This window comes from Cricetulus griseus, chromosome 7, assembly GCF_003668045.3.
Source record: "Cricetulus griseus strain 17A/GY chromosome 7, alternate assembly CriGri-PICRH-1.0, whole genome shotgun sequence".
NCBI lineage: Eukaryota > Metazoa > Chordata > Mammalia > Rodentia > Cricetidae > Cricetulus > Cricetulus griseus.
Genome location: NC_048600.1, coordinates 67,832,639 through 67,857,590, shown reverse-complemented (window position 1 = coordinate 67,857,590; position 24,952 = coordinate 67,832,639). Strand labels below are relative to the sequence as shown.

At 40.2% G+C, this 24,952-nt stretch overlaps 1 protein-coding gene across 1 annotated transcript in view; it reads left to right on the top strand.

Annotated features, from left to right (window-relative positions):
* Nucleotides 1-576: 576 nt before the first annotated feature.
* The window catches only part of Rad50 (RAD50 double strand break repair protein), a 61,251-nt gene continuing 36,875 nt past the window's right edge, over nucleotides 577-24,952 (top strand). The window contains exons 1-11 of the mRNA XM_027427526.2: nucleotides 577-978; nucleotides 1,803-1,886; nucleotides 6,067-6,218; nucleotides 8,814-8,999; nucleotides 9,469-9,673; nucleotides 19,368-19,496; nucleotides 19,720-19,885; nucleotides 20,594-20,787; nucleotides 21,334-21,540; nucleotides 22,854-23,036; nucleotides 24,073-24,230. Coding sequence (XP_027283327.1) covers nucleotides 850-978; nucleotides 1,803-1,886; nucleotides 6,067-6,218; nucleotides 8,814-8,999; nucleotides 9,469-9,673; nucleotides 19,368-19,496; nucleotides 19,720-19,885; nucleotides 20,594-20,787; nucleotides 21,334-21,540; nucleotides 22,854-23,036; nucleotides 24,073-24,230 — 1,793 coding nt within the window. The 5' untranslated portion in view covers nucleotides 577-849. The remainder of the gene's footprint in view (nucleotides 979-1,802; nucleotides 1,887-6,066; nucleotides 6,219-8,813; nucleotides 9,000-9,468; nucleotides 9,674-19,367; nucleotides 19,497-19,719; nucleotides 19,886-20,593; nucleotides 20,788-21,333; nucleotides 21,541-22,853; nucleotides 23,037-24,072; nucleotides 24,231-24,952) is intronic.

Here is a 24,952-nt window from a genome sequence, read left to right as displayed (position 1 = left end):
ATCTCTCCAGGCCACAAAGCCTTTGCCCAGTACACACAAGGCCCTTGCAAGGATCTCAACACAAACCTGTGTGAGCATTAATTAGCAATATGTACATCTTAGTAGGAATTAAAACTGATTTATTCTGAAGCACAAATATATAGAGCAGTCTGTTGTGAAGCATCATCACAGACATGTGACCAAGAGAAACTACTGGCCATTAGTCAGTGACAGTGAAAAATACAAATAAACAGTATTGTCAGTAAAGTAGATGTCATTAATAAACTACTTTATGGCCAGAGATCCAAGGGCAGAGAGGGAAGTCTTGGTCTTTCCTACTTAAAAAAGTTACTCTTTTCAAACCGGGCTAGGTGACTGTAAAAGTAACACTCGGAAGGCTGAGGCAGGAGTTCAAGGCCAACTTGGCCTACAGTGATAGAGCCTATCAAAACACCAAAACAAACTAAACACACCGGCAACCGCTGCCCTAAGCCAGGAAGTCAGAAACGAATGTCCAGCCTCTAAGGGGCAGCACCGGGAAAACCCGTAGGCCTCCCACTTCCCGGCATGCCCCGGGCGCGCGGAAGGCGTGGACAAGGGCGCGCGCGCCCCACGTGACCCCCGGTCAAGCGAGGCGGGAATCGGAGAGTTTGCGGTCTCTTGGCTTCAGCTGAGGGTCTGCACCTCTGAACTGGCCGGTACCCTCCGGGGGAAACAGAAGCCCGCGAGCCCGGAAGTGCTCCCGCCAGCAGCTAGCAGCGTGTGTTTCCAACTTTGCGGGCCTCTCGGGGCGTCCTCTTCCCGGCTTGCCCAGCTTCCGCCTGAGGTTAATCTTGCTCCTGGCGCTGAGATACGAAACGTGGTGCAAACATGTCCCGGATCGAAAAGATGAGCATTCTGGGCGTGCGGAGTTTTGGGATAGAGGATAAAGATAAGCAAATTATCACTTTCTTCAGCCCCCTCACAATTTTGGTTGGACCCAATGGGGCGGGGAAGACGGTAAGTCCTGAGGCGAGGGCCCCAGAAGGTGCTTGGGGGTGTCGCCTTGCACGGCGCGTGGACCTCAGCTACCTAGGAGCCACTTTTGGGCTTGGCTCTTGCTCCCGCTGAAGGCCATCGACTCCCGGACTCTCCAGCCCCGCCCCCACGTTCCCTAAGCATAGCAGTGACTTTCCATTAGTTGTTCCCCAAAGGTATAAAATGTGGGGAATACGTAACCCAGAGTTTAAAAAACATGTCTCCTGGTAAAGCATAATGAATGAAAAATAAGTTGCTTAATGTGAAGATGAGCTGATGGAGTGAGTCTCAAACTGGAAAACTGTTTTGTTACCATGCATCTAAAAATTTGGGCTGTGTATTGTCACACACATCTTTAATCCCAAATTGGCAAGGGAATGCCCAGTTTTGTGAGTTCGAGGCCAACCTTGCCTACATACCGAGTTGCAGGCTAGCCAGAAAGGCCATGGTGGATGTTGAATGCCAGGAGGTGGTCCTTTATGTGGAAACGTTATGTGGTGAATGTCTATAATGTATGTACTTAACACCATACCAGGTGCAGTCATAGCATTAGTCTCCTGGAAGAAAGACCTAACTTGGTGTTTATAATCACTAGCTGTATAAGTATATATGTTTTGTTATTATTTTATTTATTTTGGAGACAGCATCCCATTTAGCTTAGGCTGACCTTGAACTCTCCTGATCTTCATGGCTTCCGCCGAAGTGCTTTTGTAGACATGCACCACCACACTTGGCTTGAATTAATATTTGTCATAAGCTCCTGTGGTTCTCTTATAACTAAATAACACAGTTTTCTATTTCTTTAGACCATCATTGAATGTCTAAAGTATATTTGTACTGGAGATTTTCCTCCTGGAACCAAAGGAAATACATTTGTTCATGATCCCAAGGTAATGGTGTTTGTAAAGTTTCATATTTAAAAAATGAAATTTTTATAATTATAAAAGTACTAGTTGCTTATTGTAGAGGACCTAACAGTGGAAAGTATGAAGAGAGGAAGGTCATCTACAGTCTAAGCACCCCGTAATAACCAGCTGGTATTTTTATTAATTTTTCTCTCCATATGTACTGTTTTACAGAGCGGAGAGCATAGTCCTATCTAATGATACATTCAGGTTTTTTTCCCCACTAAGCATTGGCATACAGTGTGAAGTTATTAAAACACTGACAAGGTGGTTCAGCAGGTAAATGCACTTGCTATGCAGGCCAGGGGTCTGACATGTGAAGGTGGAAGGAGAGAATTGACGCCATAAAGTTGTCCTCTGCCCTCTATACATAGGCCATAGCAGTATGCCTACATACAAACATGCATATGTGTGCACAGGTGCCCTTGAGAGCACACACACAAAAATAATAAAAAGTAATTAAAAAAAACCCCACCATAATGAATCCTTAATCTGGGTGTTTGGGATGTGTTTTCAGTCATACATTTTAAAAAGCTGGTCTTTATTTAAAATGTGGTGCTGTATAAATATCGTTAATAATTGCATTATTATTTGCATTTAGATTGCTTCTAGTTTTTCCCTATAGTCTACCAAATCTTAGTGAAGCTTTGCTTGAATTGCAGTGTTTTTGCTACTAGTGTGTATACAGAACATTGAGTTTGGCCTGTGCGTTTTTCTTATTGCATATCTGTACACAAGAATATGAATTTATTTAGTGCCATTAAGTCTCAGTAAGTTAAGGGTTTATTATTAAATATTTTCTGTGCTTTTAAGACCATGTCTTTGTATATCTATAAATATACTTGTACATTTATATTTTAGTGTATCCCTAGAAATTTATCATGCAAGTTAGGTTAGTGGTGTGCTAGGCATCTGTTAATACACATACACACTTCCTGGTTTTAGTTTCCATTAATACTCGGTTGAGTTTATGTCCTGTAGGGTTATTGTTGTTTGTTTACTAAGACAAAGTCTCACTGTATAGTCTTGGCTGACCTGAAACTAGCAATGTAAACTACTCTGGCCTTGAATTTAACAGAGATTAGCCTGCCTTTGCCTCCTGAATTAAAGGCACGTGTCACTATCAGGTGGTTTATTTAGTCAACCACCTGATAGTCATTTAAGTTGTATCATTAACTGTAACTTTAATGTAAGCCGGGTATGCTGCCACATGCCTGTAGTCCAGCACTCTGGAAGTGGAGGCATGAGGATCAGGAGATCAAGCCCAGACAGCTACCTGAGACCTTGTCTCATTTGAACAAATCCAAGTTGTCATAGTTTTTGTCAAGCTGACACAAACCTAGACATACCTGGAAATGAAGGAACTTCAATTGAGGAATTGCCTCCATCAGATTGGCCTGTGAGTCTGTCTGTGGGGCATTTTCTTGATTGCTGATTTATATGGGAGGGCCCAACCCATTGTGGGTAGTACCATCCTTGGGCAGGTGGGCATGAACAAGCCAGTAAACAGTGCTCCTCCATGGTCTCTGTGTCAGTTCCTTCCTCCAGGTTCCTGGCTTGAGCTCCAGCCCTGGCTTCCCAAGATGAGACTAACTTGTAAGCCAAATAAACCTCCCCAAACTGTTTTTGGCCAGTGTTTTAGTAACAAAATCTAACTAGTACACAAACTAAACCAAACCTCAAAAAACTCCAAATATGACTTTAAACTTTCATGTGACTAAAGATAATGCTGGAATTATGAAAATATTTATGAATTTCATCTTGTAAATAGTCATACTGCTTAGTACATTTTTACTAAGCCCTCTCTAAAATAGCTGCTTCATTCCTTTTGTTTCCTAAATCTATAATCTCCTCTGCTCAGTTAATTCTTTAGGCTTGTACTTCATTGAGAAGTAGAAGGGAGGGACAGGTGAACATTACTTCAGTTTTTAATAAAAATCTACCAAGTTATCCTACATGTGTGTTCATACTGTTCATTGTGTTGAATATAAATTATTTTATGAGTAATTCCCTATAGTCACATCCTTCCTTTATATTCAGTCCTGGTTCTACCTCCAGAACTCCAGTTTAGTAAATGAGAGCATCATCCACACATTTTTTTTTTTTTTTTTTTTAATGCTAAAACTGTGGGTTGAGGCCAGGCATAGTGGCAAAGACCTTGAATCCATCACGAAGAAAGCAGAGGCAGGTGATTTCTGTGAGTTTGAGACCAGCCTGGTCTACAGAGTGACTTCCAGGTCAGCCAGAGCTATTATACTACAAAACCCTGTCTCAAAAAACCAACCAAAAACCTGTGGGCTGGCCTTAATTGATTCCTTTATTTTACCCCATTTCTAATTCACAAGCCAGTCTTTGCTACTCCTTAAAATGTATCCAGGATTTGTCCTCTCCATTTTGTTGCCACCACTGCTTAGGTACAAGCCACCACCAACTGTGATTTGAGTTGTCAGTGATCCTCTAAATTGTTTACTTGCCTACATTCTTGAAGTAAGTTCTAGACCATCCAGGGCTACATAGAGAGGCCCAGTCTCAAAAACAAACAAGTAAGACACATTTTTAAATTTTTTTTCACATAGCAAGCAACCCCTGTAAATATTTTGTTCAAGAGGAAGACAGTTGCTTAAAGTCTGGGGCAGATTGTTCCATCCAGTGTTAATACTGAGTGCAGAGTCCCTGAAATGAAAACACGCTGAGTGTGTTCAAGGACTCAGAGGAGCAAAGTGGTGAAGGCAAACAATAGAAAGCCAAGTCAAAATTAGAAGACACTAGATTCTGTTAAGTAGACTCTTAGATTTTGAGCAGAAAAACAGCATATGAGGTATGTGTTAAGGGCTCATTCTGTTGCTGACAGAAGACTGTAAGTGGCAAAGGCAGGAGACAGACTGAGAGGCCTGTCTGTGATCATATTGGTGATCTAGTTAAGGCAGTAGAAGTGATGAGAGACAGATTTGGGGTGTGACCTGAGGGTAGAACCAACAGATTAGCTAAATTTTGGATAATGATGTTGAGAGAAGTTTAAACATAGCCTCAGGCTTTCACCTTGAACAAGTTGTTAAGATAATTTTCCACTAGGGCTGCGTTAGTGCACACCTATGATCCAGCACTTTGGGAGGCAAAGGTTGGCGGATCTCTGAGTTTGAGACCAGCCTGGTCGACAGAGAGAGTTCCAAGATTGCCAGGGCTATACAATGAAACCCTCCTCCCCTCTCTCTCAAAGAAAAACAAAACAAAAAACTAATTGTCATAGAGGTATTCAAAAAAGGAATTTGGGTGGGTCTGGTTTACATGTATAAGTTTCAGGTATTCCGTAGATCTCCAAAGTAAATAACCAATTGCAAAAAAAGGGGGGAGGGTACCACTGAGAAGTCACAAAAGAAAATTAGGAATTATTGATAGACACATAGTTCAGTACAGTTATATTTAAATCCTGAGGATATCAAGTAGGAAGTGAGTAAAAGATAAGGGCTTCAAGGCCTGAAGCTAGAGCACTAGAGCTGATGTGTTTGTATACTGGGAAGAGGAGAGGTTGGCAGTTACTGAAGGAGTGTACCATCAACTTCACTGTTAACAGTTCCTGAAAGGTAGTGAAAGGGTGTTCGGCTATATAGAGCCATGCTCTTCTCTTGACAAAGTAAGCTTCATGGTCAGAAAAACAATCATTTTGTGATTTTTTTTCCCTGTAACTAAGAGGGCAATAGCTAGAGAATTTTTCTTTATCCCTGACTGTCTAGGAACTCAGTTTGTAGACCAGGATGGCCTTGAATTCACAGAGATCCACCTGCCTCTGCCTCCAGAGTCCTGGGATTAAAGGCGTGTGCCACACTACCCAGCAAGGGTTTTTCTTGAGGGGGGTGGTGTTTGTTGGCTATTATTATTAGTGTTTATAAAGGTGGGCTATACTACAGTGTATAGACCAATGAAAATGACTGGCTAGAAGGGAAATGAACATTGAACAAAAGAGGTGGCTAATGCTATATGATCATGAAAAAATAAACTAAACAGTATACTTCAGTCTTTTGGAAACATGTAAAAATAGCTCATTTTGAATGAGGTCTTTGTGGCTTCCTCCTCATTTTTGGACAAGCAAGGTGTTGGCGCTCTTTGCTTTCTTGAGAGGGACATTCTGGCACTGCTTATGACAGTGTTTTTCTGCTTACAATTAAAGGTTGCTCAAGAAACAGATGTGCGAGCTCAGATTCGCCTGCAGTTTCGAGATGTCAATGGAGAAGTGGTGGCTGTGCAGAGGTCTATGCTTTGCAGTCAGAAAAGCAAAAAAACAGAATTTAAAACCCTGGAAGGAATCATTACTAGAAAAAAGTAGGTATTCACCTTGTACTTGGAGAGCTGCTCACATTGGTCTTCTGAGCCTAGAAGGCTTCCGGTAACTACTGTTTTATTTTAGGAGGGTATATTAATTTTCTTTCAACAGGATTTTGTTTTCCTTTTTGATACATCTTTTTTTCTTTTTGAGACAAGGGCTTATATTGAAGCTTAGCCTGGCTTGGAACTCACTCACTGTGTTGCCCAGAATGGCCTCAAACTCTAAGGGATGCTTCTGCCTCAGCCTCGTGAGTGCTGGGATTACAGGCATACATCTCCAAACCTGACCTCAGGCTTTACTTTTAGAGTAATTTTGTATTCACAGTGTAATTCAATACAGAGTAGAACTCCATATATTCCATGTCTCTATATGTTCAGCATCTAAGCCACTATCAACATGTAGTTTTTTGATACTATTCATCTTGAAATAGAATGATTTTTTCAATTTATTTTTAATATTTATATATTTAATATGTATGAATGTTTTGTCTCCGTGTATATATGTGCAGTAGGTTAGAAGAAAGCATCAGATCTCCTGGAGCTGGAGTTGTAGATGGTTGTGAGCCACCATGTGGGTGCTGGGAATCTGCAAGAGCAACAAATGGTCTAAACCACTGAGCTGTCTCTTTAGCCCAGAAATAGAATGACCTTATTAAAGATTTAGCAATAATATTTCATTGCCTTGTGTCATTTATGAATAGTTGTTGTAATTGAGAGTGTATAACTGTTCAAGTACAAGTTGTATAAATGCTACTTTCATGTACAGAGATAGGTGAGGTGAAAAGTAGACAAGTAGGGAAGACCAATTATCCCTTTTGACCATTATCAGTGTGTTAAGAGTTGATACTGTCTTGTAATGGATATGGATTTTGGAGGCAGGCTTTAATCAGAAAAGAATGCCAGAAGTTTGCTTTATATTTTGGGGGTTTGTTTTGTTTTATGTTGTTGAGATAAGGGTCTTATGTAATGTAGGTTGCTTTGAAACTTCCTATGTAGTCAAGGATGACTTGAACTCCTGGTCTTCCTGCTTCCTTCTCCCAAGAAGATTATAGGCATGTAGTACTACAACTAGTATAGTTTGTGACAGCCCAGGCTGGCCTCAAACTCACAGCAGTCCACTTGAGCTAGCCTCCCTAATGCTAGGATTACAGATGTGAGCAACTACTCCCAGATCTCACACATACTTGGACTTCTAAATATGCTAATTTGAAATATTTTTATATAATAGGAAGTATTCATTCTTCCATCTCCAGAACTAAAAACACAAGAGACTCAACTAGAATATGATCATCAGTAGCAGACAGGGAAAGATGAATAAAATAAATGTGGGTTAGGAAATGGGTTTCATCACTTCTCAGCCTTTTGGCTAAATCAAGTATAGAAAATTGTTACTAGGGCTAGAGAAATGACTCAGCGATTAAGAGTGCCTGCATTCTCCAGAGGACTCAAATTCTGTTCTCAGCACCTGCATCAGGCCACTCATAATCACCCATAACTCCAGCTCCAGAGGTTCTGATACCAAGTGCGTACTCAAATGGGAAGATTCTTGCCAAACAAGAATGAGGACCCAAGTTTGATTCTCTGTACCCATGTAAAGGCCAGATGTGGTCATGTGTGCTTGTGATTCCATCTCTGGGGAAACAGACAGGAAGGTCTTGGGACTTGCTGGGTACTTAGCTGAATCATTGAACTCCAGATTTAGTGGTGAGAGACTGTCGCAGAAGAAAGGTGGAAATTGATTGAGAAAGACACCTTGCTTTGTCCTGTGACCTCCACATGAATATGTGCACACAGACATTACACACAAAAACAAACACATAGATCTAAAAACGTCCTACTATGTATTTAAAAATTCTTGCCGCCTTTCTTGCATTACCTGTTTTACATAACCTCATCTGTGCACTTTTTGATATGAAGAGGTAGCCTCCCCCCCACCCCCCCATTCCTATGTTCCTATGGGTATTTCTGCAGGTGTGCTTGAGTTTGAAGAAGCCAAGAGTTCAACCTTGGGTATGGTTCTTCAGGAGCCATTCACCTCATTTTTGAGACATAGTCATTTATTCACCTGGAGCTTGCTAATTTAACTAGGCTAATGGCCTGTGAGTCCCAAGAGCCCTCCTGTCTGCCTCCTCAGCACTAAGACTACAAGTGTGCATGCCACCACCTGTGCTTTCTGTTACACGGTACTGGGGACTGGACTTCAGCTGTGATGCTTGGGTGGCAAGCACTTCAACCAATCTGTCTCCCTTGCTCCAAAAGTTTTCTTAGCATGAGGATACTTTAATGGGACAGGTAAAGGGCCAGTTTGTTTGTTTTTATGAAGAATAGCATGTATTGAGTATGTGGCTCAGATGGTAGAGTATTTGGGTAGTATAAAGTCTTCAGTATGATGCCCAGCATCACATGGCCTGGGTATGGCGGCAGACCCTTGTAATCCTAGCACTTGGGGGTGAGGGATCGTTTTTGCTACATAATGAGTTTGAGGCCAGTCTCAGGTAGATGAGACCTCAAGAAAGGTTTTGTAAGACTAAACAGCAGAGTAGGCGACTCCTAAGGTCACTTTACTGATAGCATTGATTCTCACCTTTGTAGGCATGGTGAAAAAGTCAGTCTCAGCTCCAAATGTGCAGAAATTGACCGAGAAATGATAAGCTGTCTTGGGGTTTCCAAGGCTGTGCTAAATAATGTCATTTTCTGTCACCAAGAAGATTCCAACTGGCCTTTAAGTGAAGGAAAGGCCCTGAAGCAGAAATTTGATGAGATCTTTTCAGCAACAAGGTTTGTAACTGTGAACTTTATAGCTGTGAAATTTAGTTACGTTGTGTTTTGTGAGGCTGTGCTTGAACCATGTCCTCATGCCAGAGTACCTGTGTTTCACTGGAGTTAGGTTCCCCAATTTGGGCTGGGTGTTTCTGTTGGTTTTATTGCCCTGGCTGCTCTCAAACATCTGTCCTCGTACAGCATCTGGAGCTTTAGGTACGCACCACCATGGCCACCTTGATACTCTTTTATAAAAGAAAAAATTAAAAAGCAAAAAGGGTCAGCACTCAAAACCATTGGGCATACTTCCTTTCAGTTTTCTTGCTGTGCATGTTTCTCTGATAGAATAAATGTAATTTTTTCACTTAGTCATGATGTCATAAACATTTTCCAGGGTATTAACTCTCAGTGTAATATCAATGTTTGCATAATGTTCTACTGTAATTTACTCAGCCAGAAAATTTACTTTTATTTCCTATCTTCTAAGGTACATTAAAGCCTTAGATACACTTCGACAGGTACGTCAGACACAAGGTCAGAAGGTAAAAGAGTGTCAAACAGAATTGAAATATCTGAAGCAAAATAAGGAGAAAGCTTGTGAGATTCGTGACCAGATTACTAGTAAGGAAGCCCAGTTAGCATCTTCACAGGAAATTGTCAAGTCCTATGAGAATGAACTTGAGCCATTGAAGGTAATTGAGTTTTTCTTATGGGCAAATTAAAATTGTGTACATTTATGACATATAATATTATTTCATGTAAGTATTTGCTATAGGAATGGGTAAAGCCTGCTAATTAACATTTGTGTTGTTATATCTCTTTTTTGTGTTGGTAAGAGTACTTAAGATTTATTTTCTCAGCAGTTTACAAGCACACAATTAGTTACTGATTGTATTTACCATGAGGCAATAGCTGTTATCTAGCATTTTAAGAAGAAATCCCCCTCCCCCAAAACAATGTCATTTACCTCTAAAGCACTATTTGTTTTGGTTTTTTAAGACATGGTTTCTTTGTGTAGTCCTGACTCTCCTGGGATATACTCTGTAGGCTAGGCTGGCCTTGAACTCAGGGATCGCCTACCTCTGCTTCTAAAGTACTGAGATTAAAGGCATGCACCACCACCTTCCAGCCTAAAGTACCTTTTAAAAACCATTTATTTTTGTTTTATGTATATCAGTGTTTTGCCTGCATGTGTGTTAGCTAGTGGCAAGCTCCATTCTCTGACAGGCTTATTTGTACAAGCAAGATACCACAGTATACCATGTGCATGCAGTGACTGTGGAAGCCAGAAAAGGGTGTCTGATCCCCTGGAACTGGTATTACAGACATTGTGAGTTCCTGTGTGAGTGATGGGAGTCAAGCTGCCCTTAACTACTAAGCCATGTCTCCATCCCCATAAAGTATCTTTTTTTTTTTTTAATTTATTTATTAGTTCCAGTTAGGGAACAAGCTTGTTTCACATGTAAGTCCATTCTCCCTCTCCCTCTGCCCCCACCCCTAGTCCTCCTCCCTACCCCAGCCTACCCCTCCCCCCTCCCCATCCACCCACCACTCCCCAGGCAGGGTAGGGCCCTCAACGGGGGCTCTGCAAAGTCCACCAAATCTTCCTGTGCTGGTCCTGGGCCCTTCCAAATGTGTCCAGGGCCAGAGTGTAACCCTTCACGTGGGATGGGCTCTCAAGTCCCTTCTTGCACCAGGGAAAAATACTAATCCACCACCAGAGGCTCCCTGGAGTGCACAGGCCTCCTTATTGACATCCATGTTCAGGGGTCTGGATCAGTCTTATACTGGCCTCCCTGACAGCATCTGGGGTCGATGTGCTCTCCCTTGTTCAGGCCAACTGTTCCTGTGGGTTTCTCCAACCTGGTACAGACCCCTTCCGTCTTCATTCCTCCCTCTCTTCAACTAAATTCCCGATTTCAGCTCAGTGTATATCTGTGGATGTCTGTCTCTGCTTCCATCAGCCACTGGATGAGGGCTCTAGGATGGCATAAAGAGAAGTCATCAATCTCATTTTAGGGGAAGGGCTTTTAGGTTATCCTCTCCACCATTGCCTGGATTGTCAGATCATGTCATCCTTGTAGGTCTCTGGAGATCTCCCTGGTTCCAGATCTCTTCTCGGACCTATAGTAGCTCCCTCTGATATGGTATCTCTCATCCTGCTCTCTCTCCTCTATTCTTTCCCCAACTCAATATTTGTGCCCCTCCATTTCCTCTCCTCTACTCCTCTTTTCTTGCTCTTATTGTAGCAGCTCCCTCCCCCTTACCCTCATGCTCCCAATTAGTTCAGGAGTTCATGCCACTTCCATTCCTGGGGACCATTTATCCCTTAGAGTCCTTCATGTTTCCTAGTTTCTTTGGTGAAGAGGATTATAGGCTGGTAATCCTTTGCTCTATGTCTAAAATTCATATATGAGTGAGTACATACCATGTTTGTCTTTTTGTGACTGGGTTACCTCACTCAGGATGGTTTCTTCTAGTTCCATCCATTTGCCTTCGAATTTCAAGATTCCATTGCTTTTTTCTGCTGAGTAGTACTCCATTGTATAAATGTACCACATTTTCTCAATCCATTCTTCAGTTGAGGGGCATCTAGGTTGCTTCCAGGTTCTGGCTATTACAAACAATGCTGCTATGAACATGGTTGAACATATGTCCTTGTTGTATGAACATGCACTATTTGGGTATATACCCAAGAGAGGAATGGCTGGATCTTGAGGTAGACTGATTCCCATTTTTCTGAGCAACCGCCATACTGATTTCCAGAGTGGTCTTACAAGTTCGCACTCCCACCAGCAATGGAGGAGTGTTCCTTTTTCTCCACATCCTCTCCAGCATAGATTGTCATTGGTATTTTTGATTTTAGCCATTCTGACAGGTGTGAGGTGGTATCTCAGAGTTGTTTTGAGTTGCATTTCTCTGATGGCCAATGATTTTGAGCACTTTCTTAAGTGTCTTTCAGCCATTTCAGATTCCTCTGTTGAGAATTCTCTATTTAGTTCTGCACCCCACTTTTTAATTTCATTGTTTGGTGTTTTGCTGGCTAGATTTTTGAGTTCCTTATATATTTTGGAAATGAGTCCTCTGTCAGATGTGGGATTGGTGAAGATCTTTTCCCATTCTGTGGGTGGTCGTTTTGTCCTACTGACTGTTTCCTTTGCCTTGCAGAAGCTTCTAAGTTTCAGGAGGTCCCATTTATTAATTGCAGACCTCAATGTCTGTGCTACTGGCGGAATGTTCAGGAAGAGGTCTCCTGTGCCAGTTTGTTCAAGGGTAATTCCCACTTTCTCTTCTAGAAGATTCAGCGTGGCTGGATTTATGCCGAGATCTTTGATCCATTTGCACTTAAGTTTTGTGCATGGTGACAGGTATGGATCTATCTGCAATTTTCTGCATGTCCCAATCCAATTGTACCAGCACCATTTGTTGAAGATGCTATCTTTTTTCCATTGTATAGATTTAGCACCTTTGTCAAAAATAAGGTATTCGTAGGTGCGTGGGTCAATATCAGGGTTTTCAATTCGATTCCATTGGTCTATCTGTCTATTTTTGTGCCAATACCAAGCTGTTTTCAGAACTATGGCTCTATAGTAGAGCTTGAAGTCGGGGATGGTGATGCCTCCAGAAGATCCTTTATTGTATAGAATTGTTTTGGCTATCCTGGGTTTTTTATTTTTCCATATAAAGTTAAGTATTGTTCTTTCAATGTCTATGAAAAACTGTGTTGGGATTTTGATGGGGATTGCATTGAATCTGTAGATTGCTTTTGGCAGGATTGCCATTTTTACTATGTTAATTCTACCTATCCAAGAGCATGGGAGATCTTTCCATTTTCTGGTATCTTCTTTAATTTCTTTCTTTAAAGTCTCAAAGTTCTTATTGTACAGGTCTTTCACTTTTTTGGTTAGTGTTACCCCAAGATATTTTATGTTGCTTGTGGATATTGTGAAAGGTGATGTTTCCCTGATTTCTTTCTCATTGGATTTATCATCTGTATATAGTAGGGCTACTGATTTTTTTGAGTTAATTTTGAGTTAATTTTGTATCCTGCTACCTTGCTGAAGGTGTTTATCAGCTGTAGGAGTTCCCTGGTAGAGTTTTTTAGGTCACTAATATAGACTATCATGTCATCTGAAAATAGTGAAAGTTTGATTTCATCCTTTCCAATTTGTATCCCTTTGATCCCCTTTTCTTGTCTTATTGCTATAGCCAGAACTTCAAGTACAATATTGAAGAGATGTGGAGAGAGTGGACAGCCTTGTCTTGTTCCTGATTTTAGAGGAAACACTTTGAGTTTTTCTCCATTTAGTTTGATGTTGGCTATTGGTTTGGTGTATATTGCGTTTATCATGTTTAGATATGTTCCTGTTATTCCTGTTCTCTCCAAGATCTTTATCATGAAGGGATGTTGGATTTTGTCAAAGGCTTTTTCAGCGTCTAATGAGATAATCATGTGGTTTTTCTTTTTTAGTTTGTTTATATGGTGGATTACATTGATGGTGGATTTTCATATGTTGAACCATCCTTGCATCCCTGGGATGAAGCCTACTTGATCATGGTGGATGATTTTTCTGATATGTTCTTGGATTCATTCGGTTTGCCAATATGTTATTGAGTATTTTAGCATCGATGTTCATGAGGGATATCAGTCTGTAGTTCTCTTTCTTAGTCTTATCTTTGTGTGGCTTGGGTATCAAGGTGATTGTAGCCTCATAGAAAGAGTTTGGCAATATCCCATCTGCTTCTATTGTGCGGAACAGTTTGAGGAGTACTGGTATCAGCTCTTGTTTGAATTTCTGGTAGAATTCTGCAGTGAAGCCATCTGGCCCTGGGCTTTTTTTGGTTGGGAGGCTTTTGATGACTGCTTCTATTTCATTAGGGGTTATGGGTCGATTTAAACTGTTTATCTGATCTTGGTTTAATTTTGGTAAGTGATATTTATCCAGAAAACTGTCCATTTCCATTAAATTTTAGAATTTTGTAGAGTACAGGTTTTCAAAGTATGACCTGAAGATTCTCTGGATTTCCTCAGTGTTCGTTGTTATAGCCCCCTTTTCGTTTCTGATTTTGTTAATTAGCATGCTCTCTCTCTGCCTTTTGGTTAGTTTGGCTAGAGGTTTGTCTATCTTGTTGATCTTCTCAAAGAACCAACTCTTTGTTTCATTGATTCTATGTAATGTTTTCCTAGTTTCTACTTTATTGATTTCAGCTCTCAGGTTGATTATTTCCTGGCGTCTACTCCTCCTTGGTGAGTTTGCTTCTTTTTGCTCTAATGCTTTCAGTTGTTCTGTCAATTCTCTAATGTGACTTTTCTCCAGTTTCTTCATGTGGGCACTTAGTGCTATGAACTTCCCTCTTAGTACTGCTTTCAGAGTGTCTCTTAAGTTTGGGTATGTTGTGTCTGCATTCTCATTAGATTCTAGGAAGTCTTTAATTTGTTTTTTTATTTCTTCCTCAACCCAGGAATGGTGCAATTGGGTGTTACTCATTTTCCAAGAATATGCAGGTTTTCTGCCATTTGTATTGTTGCTGAATTCTAGCTTTAATGCATGGTGATCTGATAAGATACAGGAGGTTATTTCAATTCTTTTGTAACTATGGAAGTTTGCTTTGTTGCCTACTATGTGGTCAATTTTAGAGAAGGTGCCATGTGGCGCTGAGAAGAAGGTATATTCTTTTGAGTTTGGATGGAATGCTCTATAGATATCCGTTAACCCCAGTTGGGTCATAACTTCTATCAGATCCTTTGTTTCTTTGTTAAGTTTCTGTCTGGTGGTCCTGTCTAGTGGCATAAGGTGGGTGTTGAAGTCTCCTACTATAAGTGTGTGTGGTTTTATGTGTGGTTTGAGCTTTAGTAATGTTTCTTTCACAAATGTGGGTGCCTTCGTATTTGGGGCATAGATGTTCAGGATTGAGACTTCATCTTGATGGACTTTTCCTGTGATGAGTATGAAATGCCCTTCTTCATCTCTTTTGATTGATTTTAGTTTAAAGTCCAATTTGTTTGATATTAGGATTGCTACACCAGCTTGTTTCTTGAGCCTATTTGATTGGAAAATCTTTTCCCATCCTTTTACTCTGAGGTATCGCCTGTCTTTGAAGTTGAGGTGTGTTTCTTGTAAACAGCAGAAGGATGGATTCTGTCTTCATATCCATTCTGTTAGCCTATATCTTTTTATGGGTAAGTTAAGACCATTGACATTTAGGGATATTAATGTCCATTGTTGGTTGGTTCTTGTTTGTTTTGGATTTATTGTTGGTGGTGTCATTGTGTGTGGATTTCGCCCTCCTACTTCTTTTTGTGTTTGGTAAAATTAGATTATCTAGTGCCTGTGTTTTTGTGAGTGTAGTTATGTTCGTTGGGTTGGAGTTTTCCTTCCAGAACCTTCTGTAGTGCTGGATTTGTGGATGTGTATTGTTTAAATCTGTTTTTGTCATGGAATATCTTGTTTTCTCCATCTATAGTGATTGAAAGTTTTGCTGGGTACAGTAGTCTGGGTTGACATCCGTGCTCCCTTTGTGCTTGTAGGATATCTATTCAAGACCTTCTGGCTTTCAGTTTCCATTGAGAAGTCGGGTGTGATTCTGATTGGTTTGCCTTTATATGTTACTTGGCCTGTTTCCTTTGCTGCTCTTAATATTTTCTCTTTATTCTGTAGATTTGGTGTTTTGATTATTATGTGTCGGGGGGACTTCTTTTTGTGGTCCAGTCTGTTTGGTGTCCTGTAAGCTTCTTGTACTTTCATAGGCATATCCTTCTGTAGGTTGGGGAAGTTTTCTTCTATGATTTTGTTGAATATGTTTTCTGTACCTTTGAGCAGTGTTTCTTCACCTTCTTCTATACCTATTATTCTTAGGTTTGGTCTTTTCACGGTGTCCCATATTTCCTGGATATTTTGTGTTAGGGATTTGTTGGACTTGAGGTTTTCTTTGGTTGATGAATGTATATCCTCTAGAGAGTCTTCAATAGCTGAGATTCTCTCTTCTGTCTCTTGGATTCTATTAGTTATACTCACGTCTTTAGTTCCTGATCGTTTATCCAGTCTTTCCATTTCCAGCATTGCCTCATTCTGTGTTTTCTTTATTGTGTCTAATTCAGCTTTCATTCTTTGAACTGTTTCAAGAGCTTCCTTCACTTGTTTGGTTGTTTTTTCTTGGGGTTTTTTAGATTCTTTAAGAGAATTCTTTATTTCTTGAATTTTTTGGTTTGTCTTTTCCTCCATTTCGTGTAATTTTTTGCTTGCTTTTTCTTCTATTTCTTTAAGGGATTTTCTTGTTTCCTCTTTAAAGTTCTCTATCATCTTGCTGAGATAATTTTTGAGGTCCATCTCTTCTTCATGCACTGTGTTGGGCTTTTCAGAGCTTGCTGGAGTGGAGTCCCTAGATTCTGTGGTGACGTAATGGTCTTTCTGTTGTTGAGCGAGTTCTTATTCTGTCTTCTTCCCATACCTTTTTCCAGTGAGTACAGGTGGGGGTCTCTCTATCTCCTCTTGTTACCCAGTAGTGTGTGTGGGCCAGGAATTCAATGTCCGTAGCTCTGGATGGTCTTGCCTCTCCTGGTAGTCTCCTTGCTCTGAAGGATTTAGGCCTCCATAGGGGTCAGGTGTGTGGGGGCGGGGCAGGAAGTAAGAGTGGGGTGTTTCCAGGCTCTGGGAGTTCCTCACTGCCTGGGCAGGTCTACCCCAAGCAGGAGCAGGCCCAGGGATATCAGGGTGGATGGGGCTTTGGAAGGGAGTTGGGTAAGAGCTCACCTCGTTGCGGATCGGTTGCGGATAGGTCGGCGGAAAGGGAAGGAAGAGTAGCCGGTACCCAGATTCAGGGAGCTCCTCCCTGCCTGGGCGTGTCTACTTCAAGCAGGCACAAGCCTGGGGAGATGTGGGTGCATGGCGCTTTGGACAGGATTTGGGTAAGAGCAGGGGGTCACTCACCTTGGTGTGATCAGTTGGCGTGAAGGGAAGGAAGAGTGGCCTGTACCCAGATTCAGGGAGCTCCTCCCTGCCTGGGAGTGTCTACTCCAGGCATCCATAAGCCTGGGGAGATCTGGGTGAATGGCGATTTGGACAGGATTTGGGTAAGAGCATAGGGTCACTCACCTTAGTGTGATCAGTTGGTGGAAAGGGCAAGTATCTTATTTTTATATGATCTTTGGGAGCATATATATTTCTTTAGAATTACCAGAAACTCAGTTTTGTCTGAAGTCTTAGGTCTGTATGAGACAGTCAGTCATTCTTGTTTGTTTGTTTGTTTGTTTATTTGTTTTGGTTTTTTAACACAGACTTTTTCTTTGTAGCCCTAGAACTGTAGACCAGGGTGGCCTCTGCTAGCCTCTACCTGTCTCTGCCTTTCAGTGCTGGGCTTAAAGGTATATGCTCCCATGTCCAGCTTAGACAGTTCATATTTAAATTGCCTGGTGAGACTGGATTTGAGAGTAGGTAGATTGTGAGTGAGTGGTTGGCACTGGTCCTAGCTGTTAAGCACTGCTACGATAGACCTAACTTTACAGTTGTTTTCTCTTTTTTTGAGATTTTCAAATTGACGGGTCTTTGTAGAGAATTTTTATCATTTTTAAGGGTGTTCTTGACATTTGCACAAAATTTGGAATTCATTCATAACATATATGCAAATTAGTGTAGCTTTTTAAGCCCTGGGTTTTTTTTTTAACTTTTTTTCTTTAGATTTCTTTATTTTATATATAGTATTCTGCCAACATGTATGCCTACCTGCCTAAAGAGTCACCAGATCTCATTATAGATGGGTGTGAGCCACCATGTAGTTGCTGGGAATTGAACTCAAGACCTCTGGAAGAGCAGCCAGTGCTCTTAACCTCTGAGTCATCTCTCCAGTCCTGTTGTTGTTTTAAACAGTTTACAGATTAGCAGATTTCCTCATGGCATTTTCATGCATAACTTGACTTTGGTTGTTCCTTCTTGCTACCCTCTTCTGAGTGTTATTATTTATCTAAGAGGCAGGATCTTAGCCATTTGCCCAGGCTGATCTTAGACTCCTGGGTTAGGATCCTTTTCCCTACATCTTTAGAGCCTGGATGAGGGCAGCAGCTGAACCCTGTGATTTATAAGAAAGCCTTCAGGAAATGCATACATTTGGTAGCATTTACTCAGTGCTTCCTGTGTGCCAATTATCTATGCTTCAGTCTAAGCTCAAAGAGGACCTGCATTCTAGTCTTACCTCCCAGTCTTGTCACTTTGTCAGCCAGGATAAACTGGACTCGATTTGTAATTCTCTTATCTGCTCTTCTGAGCCCTGGGGTTAAAGGTATGCACCACCATACCTGCTTCCATCATGGTACCCGAAGCTTTGTCCAAGTTGTCAGGTCATCTAATTGGGCTGCTTAGCATGTATTCTTACCTAGTAGTGTCTAGAACACAGTAGGCTTTAATCAGTGATATGACCATTATTATTCGTAAGAGTACTTTGTTCAAATCTTTCACTTAGCTAACAAATACTTCTGGGGATATAGGAGGCAACAAAATAAAGGAAGTTCCTGTTTGTATGGTGATCACACACTATCCATTAGTGTACAGAATGTAAGATACATTACTAGTGTGATTTATCTTTTCCCTTATTTTTATTTTATGTGTGTGAGTATTTTGCCTGCATGTATATCTTTGCACCACATCAGAAAGATTGAGAATTTAAAGTCATCTTTGGCTACATAGTGAGTTTAAAACCAGTACTGGCTACATGAGATCCTGTGTAAACTAGAACAAGAAGGTAGGGCTGGAACTATAGCTCAGTGTTAAAAAGCTTGCCTGTTATATATAAAGCCCCAGGACTGAGCCTCAGCACGTCGTCATCGTCATCCTCCTCCTCCTCCTCCTCCTCCTCCTCCTCATCACTAGCCATTTAAGAATTCTGTTCTTAAAATGTGGCATTTTACAGGCTGGATTGAAGAAGGCTCAACAATTAAGAAGGCTCACTGCTCTTGTAGAAGATCCAAGTTCGGTTCCCAACATTCTTATCAGATAGCTCTCAATTGCCTGTAACTCTAGCTCCAGGGAATCTAACACCTGTCTGACCTCCTTGGGCATGTGAACAAACACATACACATGTATACCTAAATAATAACAAATCACTTCTTGGTCTTTTGACTAGGAGCAAGCAGTTTAGCAAAAATAATTAAAATGTGGCATTTCACAGACTGTAGCTGTCAGTACCTTAGGAACAAGTGTGGGAGTTGTTGAAAGCAGGGTTGGGCTTTATGTTGCCCTGAGCACTTTACATAGTGTCTCTAGTGCCTCTTTCATGGGTTGCTGTTTGCACTAAATGGTGGTGCCTTATTAAATGGTCCTGTCATAACTTATGTCCCTTTCTCAGTGATGGAAACCACAAGGATTTCATTCATGTAAAATTTGTCTTTACTTTTAGAATCGTCTGAAAGAAATTGAACACAACCTCTCTAAAATAATGAGACTTGACAATGAAATTAAAGCCTTGGATAGTCGAAAGAAACAAATGGAGAAAGATAACAGTGAGTTAGAACAGAAAATGGAAAAGGTTTGTGGTCATAAGTCTTGTTCTCTTTGAAAATTGAGGGATTATCATAATGAATTGCATTTAAACCCTTCGTCTCCACATTTTGGGGGAAAAGTAAACCTGAATCTTGATGTTTGTGATATCTCTATTAAAATGGATATTGAATAAAATCTTATTTATATTTAATGAGTCAGAGTGGTTGTCATATTAATACATTAAAGCCATCTATTTTGGTTTGACACAGGTTTTTCAAGGGACTGATGAGCAACTGAATGACTTGTACCACAATCACCAGAGAACAGTGAGGGAGAAAGAACGGCGCTTGGTAGACTGTCAGCGTGAACTGGAGAAGTTGAATAAAGAAGCGAGGCTCCTCAACCAAGAAAAAGCAGAACTGCTGGTGGAGCAGGGTACGGCACAGAACTTCCTGGGCCTTTTCCCTTATAGAACATACCTTTTCTGCAGTAATAAAGAATCTCCACAGACTTAACCCTGAGAACATTTGGTCTCAAAAGACTGTATAGTGTGCTTTTAATTCTATAGTGTTCTGCAGGGTCAAAATTGAGGACATAGGACATAGCAACCAAAACATATGGTTACTAGGGATAGAAGGTTCTTGAGGTGTTAAAAACTATTTAGTATCTGCACTGTTGTTTGGATATATAAACTTACATGGAATAAAATTTTATATAGAATTTGGGCTTGGAAAGATGGCTCAGTGGTTAAGAGCACTTACTGCTCTTTCAGAGAACTTGAGTTTGGTTCCCACATTGGGTGGCTTACCACCTGTAACTCCCAGTTCCGAGGATCTAATGCCGTCTTGTCTTCATGGGCACTCACACACATGTGGCATAGACACACATAGACATAGAAACAAAAATTTTAAATCTTAAAAAAAATTTACATGAAGCCTAATGCATACACCCAAAGGAATACAAATAACACTGGGGAATTTGGATAGACCTGATGGGTTCTATAATGTCAGTATACCAGTTTAGAGTTTCCATTAGAGCAAAGCAGGCAGACTATATAAGAGATTATACTGTGTTATTTTTTGTAACTGCATATGAATCTACTGTTGCCACAACTTTAAAGATTTTTTTTTTTTTTTAATAAAGGTCGTCTGCAGCTACAGGCAGATCGCCATCAAGAGCATATCCGAGCCAGAGATTCATTAATTCAGTCTTTGGCAGCACATCTCGAATTGGATGGTTTTGAGCGTGGACCTTTTAGTGATAGACAGATTAAAAATTTTCATGAACTTGTGAGAGAGAGACAGGAAAGAGAAGCTAAAACTGCCAGCCAGCTCTTGGTAAATATCTTGAAATCCAGGTTCACTGGGTGATTTTGATAAACTATTTTGTTGTTTGTTTGTTTGTTTGTTTTTGGAGACTGGGTTTCTCTTATGTAGTCCTAGCCATCCTGGAACTCATTCTATAGACCAGGCTGGCCTCGAACTCACAGAGATCTTCCTGCCTCTGCCCCCCAGTGCTGGGATTAAAGGCCTGCACCACCACACCCTGCATGATTCCATAAACTTTTTAAATGAACCTGACTTCATCACATTTTTAGGTGAGTGTTTGACTATTAAGTAGAAAAGAAAACTTTTAGAAACAATTAATTCATAAGGATAAAAATAGGAGCAAGGCGTAGATCTTTTTTTTTTTTTTTTTTTTAAGTAAAATTTATTTTTGAGGATAATTGCAAAAAAACTTGGTTCACAGTTACTGATGGTCACCTCCAGACAGAGCTTTTCACAGTTTTAGAAATTATTTCCCTCATTCTTTATGTTATGTTAAAGGGAAGTTTCCTTAGTTGTTTAATGAAAGACTTACCAATGTGTATTTTTGGCATTTAGAACGACCTTACAGAAAAAGAAACTCTGAAGCAGAATCAGATTGATGAGATAAGGGACAAGAAGAGTGGACTGGGAGGAATGATTGAGCTGAAAACAGAACTCCTCACTAAGAAGCAGAGCGAGCTGAGGAATGTGAAGAACGAGCTGCAGCAGCTAGAGGGCTCATCAGACAGGATCCTGGAGCTGGACCAGGAGCTCACAAAAGCTGTAAGCTGTCCAAGTGACCAAGTTGCCACAGAGCAGTCTCATGTCTTCCGTTTTGAAGTGCCTTCTGTTGTTCACCCAGGGAATGTGGCACTTTAGTTAATAATGTACACAAATGAGCTTATTTAAACATCTTAGTCATCAGCTCTTTGATTCTAGAAACTGGTGGGTGAAAATCAGGGTCACCAAGAAAACTTGGAAAATACTTGTGTTCAGACTTTCAAGTTTAGATTTTCTAAGTCTCTTGCGTGTGGCTTACAGATGTATGTTCTAAACACAACAAAGTGAGGTGATTATTACCAGTACCTCAGTATTTGACCTAAGTTAAAAAGCAAGTATTTTTTTCCATTAGTTCCACACTGAGATTTATGTGATTGACTTGTTATCGCTTTTCTTGTGGTAAACAAACTTTCTTGGCCGTTTTCTTCAAGAGTTTTTGAGTTTTCTTCCTTGCTTCTGTACTCTTCCGTCACATCTCAGTTCCTCTTCAAAGTGAACATCCTAATTCATGTCAGAGCCTCTGTGCCCCACCTCCATGACCTGTGTAAACTGCTGTTATGTACGTTTTCATCAGTTTGCAGTATATCACAGTGTTGTCAGGACGAGGAAGTGCCAGTGAGGGAACACATCACAATGGTTCTGTGGTTTCTTCATGCCAAGCGATATAGTGAGTTATATAGGGACTTAATAGATACCTAAATGCTAACTAAGTTACTAATCCTTCTATATAGATACATTTCTCCTAATTCTTTTTAAGATTTATTTTTAATTATGCATGCATAATTAAATCTGTGTAGGTATGTGCAAGGGAGCCCAGGTGCTGAAAGAGACTAAAGGCATTGGGTCTATAGCTGCCTAACCTGGGTTCTGGGAATTGAACTTGGATCCTCTAGAAAAGGAGTATGTGCTCTTAACCATTGAGCCATCTCTCCAGCCCCTCCTAATTTTTTTTTCTAATTTTCATTTCTCCTTTCTGTTTGATCCTTCTATGTTTATTTACTAATTTTCTATCATTACAGTTAGTACAGTAACCTGAATAGAGTTTTCCCAAAGCATCATTAAGTTTTTTTTTTTTTTTTTTTTTTTTTCTCTTTTGGTAATGAGTAAAAAATAGTATTTTGATGCTCCTCAGAATGATTTTTAGTTTTAGTAACAAAACTGACGGTATATTAATAGAAAGAACAATACATTCTCCAAAAGTGGAAAACACTGCTTCAAAGTAGGTGACCCTGAGAGGTGATTTCCATTACACTCTGTCATTATCTTAATTCTGGCGCAGAATATATAAATGGGCATTTGTTTCATTTATTGATTAGGAACGTGAACTAAACAAGGCTGAGAAAAATAGCAGTGTAGAAACCCTAAAAGCAGAGGTAATAAGCCTCCAAAATGAGAAAGCTGAGCTGGACAGGAGCTTGCGGAAGCTGGACCAAGAGATGGAGCAGTTAAATCATCACACAACAACCCGCACGCAGATGGAGATGCTGACTAAAGACAAAGTATGATTTTCCTTCTGTTTTCGCTATACTGCTTGGTATTTAAAATAGCTCATCTTCCATTTGTAGTAGATAGACGGTGAAGTATTGATTTGGTATTGGTTAGAGATTTAGAGGTTATAAGAACTTAGCATTAAAAATAGGCTTATAAAAATAGACTTTTGAACTTAAAACTTTTGTTTTACTTTTTAGTTGTTATCACTGTTTGTGAGATGAGCTGTAGCCCTATCCTGTTGCCCTTACTGGGCTCTTACTCTGCCTCAAGTGATTCTCCTGCCTCAGCCTCCTAACTGGAAATATAAGCATATGCCATTGCCTATATATGTTTTAATAATAGAAATCTCAGAAATACAAACAAAAAATGTGTTAATTATTGGTAACTTTTAACATTAAGAAGTTTAAAATTTTTTATGACAATAGAACTATTGCTCTGGCTTAAAAAGACCATCCCAGGACCTGGGAGATGTCTTGAAGGTAAAGACACTTGCTACCAAGCCTGCCCACCTGAATTTAATCCTGGAACTCACACAATAGAAGGAAAGAGCCAACTCCAAAGTGTGTATATGCCATGGTCAAACTGTACATACACAAATTTTTTTTTAAGGCAGTCATCACCCCAAGTCTTTAGAATTTTTATATTTTCTGCTTTAACTTTTATACTTTTCATTTTTAAATTAGGAACCTTAGTCATTCCAGAAATTTTTTATTCAGTGTAATTCATTTTTTTAAATTCTACTTATTATTTAGTGGGTGTTTATGAGCACACATATGCTTTGTAGCCACCTATAGTGGTGCACACCTTTAGCCCCAGCAGAGAGAGAGAGAGAGAGAGAGAGAGAGAATATGTTTGAAGTTGGCTCTCTTCTACCTTCATGTGGGTTTCAGGGGTGAACTCAGGTTGTCAGGCTTTTGTGGCAAATGCTGTGACCTGCTGAGCCTTGCACCAATCCCCAGAATTTATATTTGTTTATAATAAAATGTGGAAATACAGGCTTGACTTTTTAAAATTGATTGGTTTTGTTTTATATTTTCATTGTAGACTGACAAAGATGAACAAATCAGAAAAATAAAGTCTAGGCACAGTGATGAACTGACTTCACTGTTAGGGTATTTTCCTAACAAAAAACAGCTAGAAGACTGGCTTCATTCTAAATCCAAAGAAATCAATCAGACCAGGGACAGACTTGCCAAACTGAAGTGAGTTGCTAAAACATTGTCACTGCTATAAATCTCCTTATTTCATGCTTTTATTTTTAATTGTTTTAAACATTCATTATCATGAAATATGTCATATTCAGTTGACTTTTTCTTCTAACAATCTAAATAAAATGTAATGGAAGTGATTGGGGCCTCTTGTCTCTTAAAACTGTAGAAAGTGATACCTGGTAATTGTGTTCTGTCTCAGAACAGTCCATTGCTCAGACTTTCTCAGATGTTTCCTTAAGTGCTTGTTGGGTAAGAGGGACAATATTTATCATAAGATTTCTAGGGAGATAGTAGATTTGGCTTTGGCTGTATTAAATTTATGGTGTTTCCTTTTTTGTTTGTTTGAACAGGGTCTCACAATGTAGCCCAGGCTGATTTCCCAACTTGAGACCCTCTGGCCTCAGCTTTGAAGTACTGTAATTATCATAAGGCATATGTCATGATGTCTGGCTCAAATTTGTATCTGTTGGAAGTATCTTTTAGTGAATAGAATATTTAAATTCAGGAAATTGCAAGTTGTTGCCTTTCTGTTAGAAAGAATATCAAAGTAATTGGTATAAGCCATGTCACCTTGAAAGAATTGTGCAAAGAGGGGCAAGCAAGATGTCTCAGAGGATACCATTACTGCCAAGTCTCATGACCTCAGTTGTATCCCAGGGACCCACATGGTGGGAGAGAACTGATTCCTGCAAGTTGCCCTCTGACCTCTCATG